At 43.1% G+C, this 15,387-nt stretch overlaps 1 protein-coding gene across 4 annotated transcripts in view; it reads left to right on the top strand.

Annotated features, from left to right (window-relative positions):
• Positions 1–12,969, top strand: part of EIF4G1 (eukaryotic translation initiation factor 4 gamma 1) — a 105,798-nt gene extending 92,829 nt beyond the window's left edge. For all 4 annotated transcript variants that reach the window (XM_077487755.1, XM_077487753.1, XM_077487752.1 and 1 more), the window contains 4 exons: positions 6,815–6,952; positions 7,048–7,129; positions 10,558–10,698; positions 11,584–12,969. In XM_077487755.1, the coding sequence (XP_077343881.1) occupies positions 6,815–6,952; positions 7,048–7,129; positions 10,558–10,698; positions 11,584–11,774 (552 nt within the window). In that variant the 3' untranslated portion in view covers positions 11,775–12,969. The remainder of the gene's footprint in view (positions 1–6,814; positions 6,953–7,047; positions 7,130–10,557; positions 10,699–11,583) is intronic.
• Positions 12,970–15,387: the final 2,418 nt, after the last annotated feature.

The following is a 15,387-nucleotide window of genomic DNA, read 5'->3' as shown; positions in this document are numbered from 1 at the left end:
GAGCAGCTGGGCATTCCCTGGGAGGTTGACTAGTGGGTCAGTCCCTCTCCCTTTCCTCTATCCCTCATTCCCTCCCCCCCCCTGCGGGGCTGCTGTATGACTGGGCATGATGTGCGGTGTATGTAGCTGGCCGGGGGGGACTGCACTTGCTGTCGGAGTCTAATTTATTTTTTTTCCTTTACTGTGAGATGCTTAGGCTATTTGCCACGAGGAAAGGCCGTGGACATTTTCCTCTAGCCTTCCGCAATGTATATGCTGTCAGCCATTTTCTAGAAGGTTCGGTAGCCATTTTCTTGTGTGGGGTTTTTTTTTCTTGTAGCCTCAGTGTGGTTTTACCTCTAGTGTTTGGCTGTGTACCTCAGAACAGCTCGTTTTTTACTCTGGGCACTTTGTGACTGACACAGGGCAGAATGGATGGTGACAGCACTCGGGTCAGGGTTGTAAGTCCTGCGCGGGGCCCCTCAGTCTGCGAGCAGCTAGGAGAGTGGGATTTTGTGTACTTTGCCTTCAGTCCCTAAGTTCTGGCAGGCGAGTAAGGGTCAGCATGGCATCAGAAGCTGGTGTTTCTTCCCCAGACATCCCTGCTATTGCAACCAGCTCACCTGCCCAAAATGCGGTGTCTGTCTACCCCTTTGAGGAGAACCTCCTAAAAAAAAAAAAAAATGGTTGTTTCCTCTGGTTGTTGACCCCCCGTTATCCAGGTTAAATAAAGTAACCACGATTCCGGTAGAAGGGACTCCTGCCTTCAAGGACCCTGCCAACAGGAGGGCCGAGGCAGTGGCCCGGTCCATGTTTACGGTGGTGGGGTCAGCTTTACGACCTGTGCTGACCACAGCCTTGGTGTCTCAGACTTATTGAATGGACGAAGTTGTTGCACCGTAAATTGGAGAAGAAACTGTATTCCCCAGTCTGCGTAGAGCTGGCAGATCGGTTGGTGCATGGCCTTAAGTATGTCTGATGTGACCCTGGATATGGCGCCTGATTTGGCTAAAATGCAGGTCTGCGGACCAGGCATCTTAAAAAAAAAAAAAAAAAAAAATCACTGGCAGATTTGCCTTTCCAAGGTGAGAGGCTATTTGGAGCTTCACTGGATGACATTATTGATGTTACCGGTGGGAAGAGCACATTGCAGGAAGGGTAAGGAGTCACGCTGTAGGTAAGGGCCCTATTTTTCCGCTCACACTGCTTTTTTGCCCGCCCGGGTCGGCAGGTATGCATTCCCAGTCCGGCAAAGCCCCTGCTGAAGGACAAAGGCGTCCCTGGTTTCGCAAACTGAACAAGTCTACAAGCAAAAAATGTTACCTCATGAAGGGTTGTCCCCACCCTCGGGTGGGGGGAGGTTGCCTTCGGGAGTTTGCATCTCGGTGGACCTCCCTACGGTCCGACCAATGGGTCTGCAAACTGGTTTCAACGGGATACAAGATCGTTTCTTTCTTGTCCACCAACAGATTTTTTTCCCTCCAACCTATATCTGCTTCCAGCTCATCGGGAAGCCCTGTTTGGGGCTGTAGAGGACCTGCTGTGCAGGGTGATAGTACCTGTACTGGCGCTGGAAAGGTTTCAGGGATTCTACTCCAATCTGTTTGTAGTCCCCAAAAAGGAAGGGGTATGTCCAATCCTGTACTTGAAGGCCCTCAACAGCTTTGTGAAAGTGCAAAGCTTCAGGATGGTTCGCTCCTTGGTCGCTGCACTCTGAGGGGGGGCTTCCTGGCATCCTTGTACCCATATGCCTCAGGCATCAGAGGTTTCTGCAGGGAAGAGCACTACCAGTTTGTGGCTCTCCCTTTTGGCCTGGCATCAGCACCCGAGTCTTTACCAAGATGTTTGCTCCAATTCTGGCGTTAAGGCAACGTGGGATTACAATCGTGTTACCTAGACCTCCTGAGAGCAGCTTCCACCTCCAGAATTAAGGTAGGATGTAGCAATCATTATACAGACTCTCCGGGAGTTTGGTTGGGTGCTGAACCCTAAAGAAGTCGGTGTTCGTGCCGACTAAACGCCTGGAGTACCTGGGCTTACTGCTGGACTCAGAAGCGAGAGTTTTTCTCCCTTCAGACAAGCTGCCGACTCTTCAAGCTGCGGGGAAGTTGTTGAACTGCAGGTGGCCGTTGCTGTGCTTCTGCATGCAAGTTCTGGGCCTCACGGTAGTCACTTTTTGAAGCGTTACCGTACGCTCAATTTCACACTAGAGTCCTGCAAAAGGAGATTTTGTCAAAATGGTACAAATCTCCGTTATCCCTGGATTGTCAAATTCGGGTGAGCCAGCTAGTCAGGGATTCCCTTCTCTGGTGGCTGAGGTCTCTCGCCCTTTGGTCCAGGAGATGGTCCTTTCCTCTCCATTGGACGGTGATCACAACGGACACCAGCCTGACCAGTTGGGGGTGAGTTTTGGGCGTAGTGTCAGCCCAGGGCCTCTTGTCGTGGGAAGAATCCCTTCTGCCGATCAATGTGCTCGAGCTTCGGGTGATCAGGCGGTGCCCCTCCACATGGTCAAGGAGGCTACAGGGGCATCCGGTCAGGATCCAGTCTGACAATGCCATGGAGGTGGCGTATGTCAACCAAGGAGAAACAAGGAGCTTGGCTGAAGCATGGAAGGTCGCTCACATCCTCCAGTGGGCAGAGTAGCAAGTGTCGGCCCTGTCAGCCATATACATTCCAGGCAGGCGGACTACCTAAATCGTCAGATGCTGGACCCAGGGGAATGGTTGTAGCATCCAGATGCATTCCGGCTCCTTTGCCTAAAGTGGGGCACACCAGATGTGGACCTCTTGGCCTCTCGGCTCAATCGGAAGGTGCAGAGGTTTGTGTCCAGGACAAGAGACCCCTGGGGGGCGCGTTGGTGGCTCCATGGGGTCATTATCAGCTTATTTATGCCCCCCCCCACTCAAACTTCTACCACGTCTGCTGCTCAGAGTGGAGGCCGGGGGGATTCCGGTGATTCTGATTGCCCCAGATTGGCCTTGGCATGCCGACCTAGTACGACTAATGGCAGATGTTCCTTGGCTGCCGATGCGAGAAGACCTATCGCAAGGTCCTCTACTTCATCCTGCTTTACCGTTGCTGGTTTTAACGGTATGGCTGTTGAAAACCAGGTACTAAGGGGCCGAGGTCTGTCAGACTCTGTAATTTCCACTATGCTGAGGGCACGAAAGTAATCTTCTCGAATGATTTAACATTGTACGTGGAAGGCTCACATTTCCATGTGTGAGGAGATGGGGTGGCGTCTGTGCACATACTCAGTTTCCAGGATCCTGCTATTTTTGCAGCGAGGAGTGGATCAGAAACTTGCCTTAAGCACCATCGTAGTCCCTCCGGTTCAACCACCGTTACCTCCATGGGGACTGAATCTGCTGCTATCGGTGCTTCAGAAACTTCCGCTTGAAAACATTAGGGAGATTCCCTTGTTAACTCTTTCTCAGCCTTTCTAGTGGCTATTACCTCTGCCAGGAGGGTTTGAGTTGGCGGACTTGTCATGGAAGTCATCCACAAGGATAAGGCGGTGCTACGTCCGCAGCCCTCTTTTCTTCCAAAGGTGGTTTTGGCGTTTCAGCTAAGTGAGGACATAGTGTTACCATCCCTCTGTCCTAAGCCGACGCCCCTGAAAGAAGTTGCCTTGCATTCCCTGGACATGGTCCGGGCTCTACGGGTGTATCTGCTCTGGCTACTTTCAGAAAGTCGCTCTGTCTCGGTGGCTGGTCCACAGAAAGGTCTGGCGGTCTAGTCGACCACCATTTCTCTGTGGATCAGACAAATTGTGGTTCAGGCCCTATGCCTTAAAGGGGCGGGTGCCCCCTTTTCCTTTCACAGCTCATTCCACCAGGGCAATTGGAACCTCCTTTCCGACAAGCATCTGTCTCCTAAGTGTGTAAGGCGGTGACTTGGTCATGCGTTCACACTTTCACTAATTTCTACAAAGTTGAAGTAAGCGCATCTTCAGATGGTGGTTTTGGCCGCAAGGTTTTTACAGGTGGCTGTGTAAGGTTGCAATTTACGCTTTCTTTAATTTACAAGTTTGTTGTGAACGCATCTTTTGATAAGTTGGCTGCAGGTTTTGATGGCAGCCATTTAAGATGGCAATTCCTCTGTTGTGTTCCTTTGGTTGTGGGTGAAGTTATGTTTCCACCCCTTGTTTTGACACTGCTTGCGGACATCCCTAAGGTCAAGAATTAAAGGAGCTGTCCATCAATGAACTAAAGAGAAAAAAGGGATTTTTGTACTTGCCGTAAAATCCTTTTCTCTGAAGTTCATTGAGGGACACGGCACCCACCTCTCCTATTTGTACTGATTTTTGACAAACTGAGCTGCAGGAAGTAGAGTGAAGGGTTATAGGCAGTGGGACCACACCCTGGGTGCGCTGTGCAGTCTTGCTGGATTTACATGTTCTGCCTGGTCCTCTCCTGAAGGTGGCATGATAACCCTAAGGTCAAGAATTAAAGGAGCTCTGTCTGTCAATGAACTTCAGAGAAAAGGATTTTACGGCGAGTACAAAAATCCAAATTTTTTGGTAGTGTCTTACAAGGTTTGGATGTCTGTTCATCTCCAATAAATTTTTACTAGCAATCTAACTAGTTTTTGGGTCCTCTTCAAGTCTGCTGCAGTTCTGTCAGGTGAGGCTGGCTGAGGCCTCCGTGTCCTGGGCTTTCTGCTGCTGCCAAGGTACTGAAACAATCTGCCCTTAATGGCTCTAAGTGTTCTTGACACCATCTGCAGTAGAGTCTGCCTGTGATCCTCCTGAGCCCATACAGTCCTCTCCTGAAGAGGTTGATATTGTGCTGTCCGCTAGTCATTTTCAAGGGGTTTTCTCAAACCTGATTCATGCAATATCCTGCATTTGAAGGAATCAGTCTGTTATTCAGGCTTGGGTTCTTTGGATCTCATTCGGCTGCTAAGACCTACTCAATACTCCCGCTGTTTGAGTTGTGCTTTTTGAAGACTGGAAACTCCCATAAGGATCCTGGGCTGATCCTAAAAGTGTACTGGAGCTCATAAATCTGTGTTCTCTTCCCACCATAGATGCACCAATTAGCCATGTTAACAAGCACAAGTGTTATCACCTTTTTGGATTTTACGGACCATACAATCCTTTCCTCCAGATCCCAGTTTGATTTTACTGGAGTGGCTCTCCACTGTGTTTTGATGGTGACCTTATCCTGTCAAACTGTCAGAATCAATGGGCCCTTTTTAATTGGAACCCCTCCCATGACTAGAACAGGTTATTTGGTTATGGAGTGATCGGAACAAATTCCTTGAGTCTTGTGCTTCAGTTGTAATGGTTTGTTGCAGGCATCTAAACTTATGTTTGCATGGGACTTGTTTTAAGCAGTTACCCTTCGTTGTACTGACTTTTGACACACTGATTTGCAATGACATCTGACACCAAGGCACAGAACAATTTATTCGCAAGAGATCTGTAAAATGGTCAAAGGAACCTCCCTCTTCTACTGCAGTCATTGCAGGTAGGTGCTAAAAGCCTGTTTTCTTATTTAAACCACAGGGGTCTGTGGGAAAACCAGGCAGATTTCACTTGCAGAGACTTCAGTTTTACATCCGTTTCAATTCGTTTTTATGGACTTTGACATCAGTTTTCATGCGCATCAGTTATGTGTCCTATTCAAACTAATGTTGGTTTTCAGGGTTTTTTTTTTTTTTTTTTGTTCTGTGCAGTAAATTGCATACATGTTGCAGATTCCTGCTCAGAAAAAAAACACACATTGTGGTGTGAACAGTGCACATAGAGACCCATTGTTTTCTTTGGGCCCTTGCAAAACGTGTGCACAAAAAAATTTAATCTCTGCACCATGGTGTGAACGAGCCCTTTAGAGATCTTCGACCTTTTGATAGTCTCTTAAATGTTATGGTCTAGTTCAGCCTTTCAGCAAGGGTGCCTTGAGGTTTCTTTAGGGGTGCTTTGACAAAATGCCTAAAAATTACCCAAATACTGTATACAAGGCAGTGTTTGTGGATGAAGAAGTTTGCCTTTTAGTTGCACAATGAAAACTTGTGACTTTGGCAACTAGAATATTCTTATGGTACACAGAGTCCTAATAACCAATAGTGCCATCAGTTGATATGGCGGATGTCAGTTGCCTGCATAGCATCCTTGTTTGACCCCTCCCTTGCCCTCTCCATCAGCTTTGGGGTCACATTAGCTGAATGATGGAGAAAAACGTAGGGAGAAGAGAAACATCGGTTTGCTAGTCAGTGCCAGTTTTCAGACTTGTATTCACTTCTATGTTGCGTGTCCTTTGTGTTTTGCCGTGTTATGTAAAACTATCAGAATATTTTTTACACTTTAGAATGGGGTGCCTCGAGACTGACCATTTTTAAAGGGTGTCTTGACTGTAAAAAGGTTGAAAAGCACTGGTCTAGTTCATGGCTGTTGTGCCCCCCCCCCCAGTCAGGCTGCTCTGGGGCATCCCAATTGTAATAGAATTCCAGTACTGTACTCCAAGATATGGAATTTACAGTCAAGTCAAAATTCCCATTTTATATTTACCTTATTGTCATATCCATTGAGGGCTCCCTGCCCTCTGTATTTTCTCTGGCCCTGTTTATTGGTTTCTCACAAAATTGAGGCATCCTGGGTAGAGGAGGTGTCTTATGGGTGACTGGCTTACTGTTTTTCTGTTTGCCAGGGTCTCAACCTGCTGTAGTCAACATAACTCAACTGTAATATAATTTCTGTGTCCCTCAATGGACTGCAAGAAACATTTACAGTAAAAACAAATCTTGGTTTTCTCTTACAACTTTTTGATTAACACTGGGAAAAAAAAAAAAATTAAGCCACAAACTAAACTTTGCTTTTTCTGTGTAGAAACTGGAGTACACCCTGGGTGATGAGACGGAAACACCTAGCAAGGAAGATCTTTCACCAGCAGAGCTAGAAAAAGTCCTTACGAGACTATTGAAAGAGAATAACAGTAGCAACCAGAAGATATTTGATTGGATTGAAGTAAGAATACAAAATTACTTTAGTTTTTTTTTTTTTGTAGCCAGCATCAAACTTTGTTCAATTCTAATATCCACTTTTTTTCTGTTTACCAACAGGCCAACCTTACTGATCAACAGTTGGCATCCAACGCATTTGTCCGGACACTAATGAGTACCGTGTGCCACTCTGCCATTATCTGTAAGTTTGAAAAGGTTTTCATTTTGTGTGTATATATGTGTGTGTATACATATACATACACACAAATTAAATGAATGTACTATGTAATTTTGGTGTGCACGTTTACAAAAAAATTTTCTTTGAGCTTTCCTTTCTTGCATTTTAATTTTATTAAATGTTTCACCTCTATTTAGGGTTTAGCCTGTTACTATACATCACCCCCTGTGATAGCAGGCAGGGGTTCTGCTCTGTCCACTCACTGACACATTTAAAAAAAAAAAAAAAAGCACGGCTGTGTGAGCTTCAGCCTGGGCAGCTGTATCATTTATTCAGATTTGCGAATAAATGAACTAAAAGTCCCATCTGCCACTGTTGTAGATTGCTTGTAGTTCTCAGTGAACTACTAGGGTGCTCATCAGCTCCTTCATAGTTCACCGACACTTTCTGCAGTTGAGTAACTGCCTGCTCATATGGAGGCCCTTGTACTGTGATTCAGAACAAAAGCAGCTTTAACTGATTGGCTGTGATGCTAGGTGGGAGCACAGCAAATTTTTAAGGGCAACATTTTAACAACTGTTGGTTAATTTGCTACACGGTGTATTACAGTGTAAGAGCGCTTACATTGTGAAAAAAAAGGAGTGACACACAATCCTCGTTTGTGCAGTGTTATGATTCAGAAATATTGGCAGTCATTTTTTCTCCTTTAAGTTTTTAAAGCATTTTTTCTGGGTAGAATGTGAAAAATTTAAGTGGTTATAAAGAGGTTTTTTTTTTTTTTTTTTTTAATTATTATACTAACCTACTCTGTGAAATGGTTTTGCACACAGTAGCCTGGATCCTCCTCTTGTCGGGTCCCTCTGGTGCTCCTAGCTCTTCCCTCCTGTTGAGTGCCCCCACAGCAAGGAGACATGGAGCTGCGGCCTGCCCCACTTTTCTCTTCTCATTGGCTGGCTGACTTTGACAGCAGCAGGAGCCAATGGTGCCACGCTGCTGTCTCAGCCAATGAGGCGGGGAGTCCCAGGCAGCCAAGACACTGCTGCAACATCGCTGGATCTATATACGTGAGGCTCAGATATTAGGGGGGCTGAGTGGCGGGTTTTTTTTTTTTTTTTTTTTTAATCTTAAAGTGGTCGTTAACCCAATGAAGTGAATAACTTCAGGCAATACACAAATATGAAAAATCCTCCTACATAAGTTTCACTTGTTTATCTGCAGTCTTCTCTTTTGTACAGTCCTTCAAAAGTGCAGATTTTAGATAAAATCCTTCTGCATTTTTCAGTATCAGAGGAGGGAATGGAGATCTGAGACACTGTTAGGGTTTATTTACTAAAGCTAGAGAGGGCAATATTAGTCACAATGCTACAGATAAACCAATCATTTTCCAGGTTTTATTGCTAAAACTTAAACAAGCTCAGGTTAAAAACGGATTGGCTTCTCTGCAGAATTGTCACTAATTTTGCCCTCTTTAGCTTTAGTAAATCATGTGTAAGGGCTGATTGCAGGAAAGGAACATCTCCCCCCCCCCCCTTTCTAGAGCAGGGGTGTCAAGCTGGTGGCCCTCCAGCTGTTGCAGAACTAAAGGTCCCATTATACCTCTGCCTGTGGGAGTCATGCTTGTAACTCTCAGCCTTGCAATACCTCATGAGACTTGTAGGTCTGCAACACCTGTGACCTAGAGTTGTGATAAGTAAACACTACAGATATACAGCATCTCACAAAAGTGAGTGCACCCCTCACATTTTTGTAAATATTTTATTCCTTTTCATGTGACACTGAAGAAATTACATTTTGCTACAGTGTTAAGTGAGTGTACAAGCGTGTATAACAGTGTAAATTTGCTGTCCCCTCAAAATAACTCGAGACAGCCATTGATTTCAAAACTGCCGGCATCCAAAGTGAGTACACCCCTAAGTGAAAATGTCCAAATTGGGCCCAAAGTGTCAATATTAATCTGGCCACCATACTTTCCAGCACTACCTTAACCCTCTTGGGCATGGAGTTCATTAGAGCTTCACAGGGTGCCACTAGAGTCCTCTTCCACTCCTCCATGATGACATCGTAGAACTGGTGAATGTTGGAGACCTTGCGCTTTTCCACCTTCTGTTTTGAGGATGCCCCACAGATGCTCAATAGGATTTAGGCCTAGAAACATGCTTGGCCAGTTCATCACCTTTTACCTTCAGCTTCTTTAGCAAGGCAGTGGTCATCTTGGAGATGGTTTTTGGGATTATGTTGGAATACTACCCTGAGACCAAGTCTCCGAAGGGAAGGGGGATCATGCTCTGCTTCAGTCTGTCACAGTACATGTTGGCATTCATGGTTCCCTCGGTGAACTGTAGCTCCCCACTGGCAGCAGCACTCATGCAGCCCCAGACCATGACACTCCCACCACCATGCTTGACTGTAGGCAAGACACACTTGTCTTTTTGTACTCTTCACCTGGTTGCCACCACACACGCTTGACACCATCTGAACCGTATATCTTGGTCTCATCAGACCACAGGACATGGTTCCAGTAATCCATGTCTTTAGTCTGCTTGTTTTTAGCAAACTGTTTTGCGGCATTTCTTGTGCATCATCTTTACAAGAGGCTTCCTTCTGGGACGACAGCCATGCAGACCAATATGATGCAGTGTTGCGGAATATGGTCTGAGCACTGACAGGCTGACCCCCCCACCCCTTCAACCTCTGCAGCAATGCTGGCAGCACTCATACGTCTATTTCCCAAAAACAACCTCTGGATATGATGCTGAGCACGTGCACTCATCATCTTTGGTTGACCATGGCAGGGCCTGTTCTGAGTGGAACCTGTCCTGTTAAACCGCTGTATGGTCTTGGCCACCATGCTGCAGCTCAGTTTCAGGGCCTTTTCAGTCTTATAGCCTAGGCCATCTTTATGTAGCGTAACAAATTATTTTTTTTTTTTTTCCCTTAGTTCCTCAGACTTCTTTGCCATGAGTTGCCATGTTAAACTTCCAGTGACCAGTATGAGGGGGTGAGAGCAATAACACCAAATTTTACATCTGCTCCCTTGTAACACTGAGTCACATGACACAGGGGAGGGAAATGGCTGATTGGGCCCTATTTGGGCATTTTCACTTAAAGGTGTACTTTTGCCAATGCTTTAGACCTTAATGGCGGTGTTGCGTTTATTTTGCAGGGAGAGCAAATTTACACTGTTATACAAGCTGTACTCTCAATACTTTGTAGCAAAGTGTAATTTCTTCAGTGTTGTCACATGAAAAGATGTAATAAAATTACAAAAATTTGAGGGGTGTACTCACTTTTGTGAGATGCTGTATGTTCAGATTTCATGATTGAGGTTTACAACCACTTTAACTCTATTTACATTATGCTGATATGTATGTATATCAAAATTCTTGCAACCATACATTCCTTTTTAAGTTTAACCTTTTAACTTCATTTTTTTTTTTTCACCCCTCCCACAGTTGACAATCCCTATAGAGTTGATGTTGCTGTGATTCACAACAGAGCGAAGTTACTTCATAAATACCTAAATAGCGAAGCAAAGGAGTTGCAGGCATTATATTCTCTACAAGCACTAGTTGTTAAACTAGATCAACCTCCAAGTAAGTGTCAATCTGATTTGTTCTAGCTATACAGTCATTAGCGATTGTCTGTATGCAAATGTATAGTAGGTGTTAGGCCTCATTTACATTTGCACAATCAAACCTGTGATTAAATGTCCTTAGACAATATTTCTAAGCGCATATAAAAATGCATGTAATGATTTTTCACGTGCCATTCACACTAGGTATTTGAGTGAGTTTAGGTGCGATCCATTTAGCTGCATTTTGAGAAATGTGTTCCCACGATCTGATTAACAATGCCAGACTTGCCAAAATCTAAAAGCAGAGGCATTTTTTTATTTTTATCTAGGTAACATAATTATTAAACATGATTGTCGGTGTGAATGAGACCTTGGAGCTATATATTTGCTGGTGTCCTTGATATTTCTTGCTAGTATTTTAGAAACATCATTTATGTATGTATGTATATTAGAATGCATTTGATATTTTTATATTAAAACGAAAAACAATTTCAAACTTTTGGTATACTGTTCACTTATTCAAAGAAGCCTAACTCCAGGATCTAGTGAACTTTGTTTGGACCAAGCTGGTCCAAACTATTTTCTTACCAACATGCTGCAGCTGTCAGCACTGTGTGAACGGTATGTAGCCTTAGCTAAAGTATTGAGAGCTTTGTTTTAGCAGCAGGAGTGGGACTTCCAGCCCTGTTCCAGGAGAAAAATTGAGTCGAGCTGAGTGCAGTTCAGCTTTTCATAGGAAGATTTGTATTTTCTGAATGAATACAAATCTTCCTATGAGTGACTGAGGTGGAGAGGCGGGAGGATGTCACGATCTCAGCAGTGATCAGCCCAACTCAGTTTCTGGAAAGCACAATTCACAATATTTGGAACTGACCATATATTTTTTTTTTTCTTTCTCCTGCAGATTTGCTGCGAATGTTTTTTGATGCCCTGTATGATGAAGATGTGATAAAAGAGGAACCGTTCTACAAGTGGGAATCCAGCAAGGACCCAGCAGAGCAGCAGGGAAAAGGAGTCGCTCTAAAATCTGTCACAGCCTTCTTTACATGGCTGCGGGAAGCAGAAGATGAATCCGATACCGATCACAAGGACTGAAACAAATTTGCCCATATGCTTGCTCTTGGTTTTCACTGGGGCTTCCATTTTTTTCCCCTTCATTCCCCTGCTGACTTTTTAACAGAAATACATAAATCCCAATGATTTTGCATTTGCGAGAGAGTTTTGACTCCTTGAGTAATGAAGACTGGCAGAGGGTAGGAGGTAGCCTGACACAAAGCATTGAAAGGCAGAAAGCCTGCCATGTGTGGGCTATTGAAAGAGAATGTTGGCACATGGGGTGTACACAAGCTTTTGTTTTTTTTTTGTGTTTTTTTTTTTTTTTTTTTTTTTTCCTTTTGAGGGTTTTTTTTTTTTTTTTCCATGCAACAATTTCTGGGTTTTCACTATAATTAAAAAAAAAAAAAAAAAAAATTTTACATGAGGTATTTTGGGACTGCTGAAGGATGAGTGGAAAGCTGTGCCCTACCTTTAACCCCCAACCTTCCCCCTGCCCTCCATTACACAGGTTGGGGCACATGCACAATTTTCACTTGTGGAAATATGATTTTTTAAAAGGGCGTGTGAAGCCTACATGCTTCAGTGGGACGGAGCACCTGAGCTTCTCTACTGCTCTTTATGGCTGAAATATAGATATATAAATATATATATAAATATATATAATTATTACAAATTCTTTTGATTTGAAGTGGCAACAAGCTATTTTCAGATCATGCTCCTCTATCCATCTTCATGATGGAGTTCAGGACACCGGCGAATGTGTTTCTTTGCGTTTCGTTCTTCTTCTTTTTTTTTTTTTTTTTTTTTTTTTTTCTGTGTTGTGTGTTTTTTTTTTTTTTTTTTTTTTTTTTTAACAATCCGATGAACTTCTAATTGATCTGTAATGATCGAAACAGATGGATGCTTGATTACCAACAGCTGAATTTTTTTTTTTTTTTTTTTTTTTAAACTCCCCTCTTCCTTGGAGTTAGAAATTTATTTTATTTCAATTGCAATCACCATGTGTTGGAAAGAGGCATCTCTCAACCCTAGCAAATTCTGTATTTATAGAGAAAGCAAAGCCTTTTGGTTATTTGTCCTTCCAAAAAATTTTGGAGGTTCTTGTAATTATTAAACCAAGAAAGAATGAAATTTGTAAATACTTTTTGCTTTCTTTATTAAGTATTTAAATGATTCTGACTTAAAATCCCACCAAAACCTCTTTTCACAGAAACTGGAATAAATAAGAACCTTATATGATGTGTCTTGTTTTCTGTGTCCACAAAATTGGCTGTAACGTCCCCCATCTGTATCAACAACAAGGCTGGGGATCAGTCTCCATATTGCTTACATCACAAGCTTAATCTTTTAATTGATGTATGCTGTAATTGTTTATGCTGGCAAGTATATGCTTCCAGAGATTATATACACTTGTAGAATTGTGAATAATATGAAAGATGTACAGGCTTGAAACTTGAACATTTAGCATTTTAAGTTGTGTTTTTTTTTTTTTTTTTTTTTTTTCCCCCAATCTCTATGATTAGGGTCATAAATTATGCTATTGTACCCAAGTAAAATGCAACCTAAAGCATCACAATTCCTCTTTGTTGTTAATAGCACCTACTAAACACAATTTCATCATACAATAAGTCTCCTAGTTTATAAACACGCTATGGTGTTATTTAAGATGGTGAAATAAAGTTGAGAATATCATTCTTACATGAGGGTTAAAGCTGAACCCCACTTGGCTATCTGCAATATTGTTGCCTCCAACAGTGTTAGGCTTGGTTCACATATGTCAATCGGATGCATTTTAAATTGCATCCCATTCGCATAACATGTGAACCAGAACGGCTTTCAATGGAGCCGGTTCACATAAATGCGGGTCATTTGTGGTGCAAGTTTTAAAAGGGTACTGTGCTTTTTTTCACACTTGAACCGATGAAGGGAAACTACATCGGACAATGCACCAGAATTGAATCCGCATATATGTGAACCCAGCCTTACTGCATTTTTGATTATATGGAATGGCTGATATAAAGACTGTTTAAAATATTATGAAATTAGGGCCTGCAATTCGTTCAGATCTACAGTTTGGCTCCAGCTGTTCCAGCCACCTTTTCATTTTTTATACTTATGCAGGTAAACATTCTGGTTCAAGGTCCACTCTAACAAAAGGTTATGTTTGTTTTGGGCAAGCCATAGTGATACGAATTGTGCATCAGCATATGTCCTGAGATTTTCAAAGCAGAGATTTCTCCACTCTAATTTATCTCTCATACCTTCCCATTTCATTCTAATAGAATAGTGTAGGAAAATAGAATACTAGGAGAAATTTGGGCTTTCTTTGCATATGTCTTTCTGAAAGGTAGTGATTTAGTTGTTCCGGTCCAGATCTAGAGTTCTGTGTTCACTTGGTCATGCTTGTTCCAGACCCGTAACGTGAGCGTATTAAAGCAAGGAGGTAGTAATTTGCATTTTCAGAAGTGACAGCCTCCATACTTCTCTCAGCAGAAAAAAGAGCAAAAGTTTTTTGATTGTAGCATATGCTGTATGTACATACCACATATATGCGTCTATAGATGGCAGAGGTTTTTTTTTTTATTTAATTTTTTTTTGCTCAAAGTGCGCTTCTAGCACAGGTACTGAGTCAATTACATTCACTTGCTCGGGCAGACTTATTTGTCCCGGAGCATAATAAGCCCACTCTAAGGAATAGCAGGGTGGGAAGGGTCAAAAGTGCAGTGGCAACCAGATTTTAGCTTAATGTATTCTCGTGTAACAGATTTCCTGGTTACTATGAATTGCTCCATTTGGCGCGTAAGGTTTTCTTCTAATTTGTTGCTTTAAGCAGACCTTTCATCAACATGCTAAATCTTCCTATCTTGTAGATCTCCTTCCAGCAAAATAAGAAATTTAAATTTTGAGGGGGGGAAAAAAAAGAATTAAAAAATAAAACACTTGCCTTATACCTGGCTTCTGACTAGTTTCCCTAGACCAGTGATGGCGTACCTTGGCACCCCAGATGTTTTGGAACTACATTTCCCTAGATGCTAAATTACACTGAGGGGTGCATGAGCAGTATGGCAAATGTAGTTTCAAAACAGCTGGGGTGCCAAGGTTCGCCATCACTGGCCTAGACAAAACAAATTCTGCTGAGCCTTATCCTAGCAAAGCTGAGGATTCCAAATCTCACAAGATGCGTCTGTATAGTGCCGGAGTGCCTCCTCACAAGATCTGGGATCTTTTGTTTTTCCTGAACCCCATGAGAATGCGCCGACATCACTGGTACACACCAAAAGCAGCTGGAAGCCTGTGGTAAAAAGCGTGAAATGGTACATGACACACAAGTTGATTTTTAGATCATGAGCTATATGCTGCTAACCTCAGGTGATTGGCAAAGGCTTTGCTGGAAACCACCCAGAATACCCATATAACTCTGCCCACTCTGTGAGGCTCCAGTTTTTTGCTAGTTTCCATTGGTATAGACCCCTTCTGCTATTGGAGAGACTTCTATATTTTACCAGTTTTCATTTGTTCTTTAGCTGACACTCAAAATCTGACTCCTTCTCTTATTGCTCAGTAGCAGTTTCCCTCGATGTACGTCTTACCCAGACATTCAATAGTGGGGCTGACCTTTTTAACGTATGTCTTAGGCACGGGATCCTAATTA

Source organism: Lithobates pipiens, unplaced genomic scaffold, assembly GCF_037356315.1.
Source record: "Lithobates pipiens isolate NorthernLeopardFrog02 unplaced genomic scaffold, aLitPip1_a1.2 Scaffold_18, whole genome shotgun sequence".
Lineage (NCBI taxonomy): Eukaryota > Metazoa > Chordata > Amphibia > Anura > Ranidae > Lithobates > Lithobates pipiens.
This window is presented reverse-complemented; position numbering and strand designations above follow the sequence as displayed.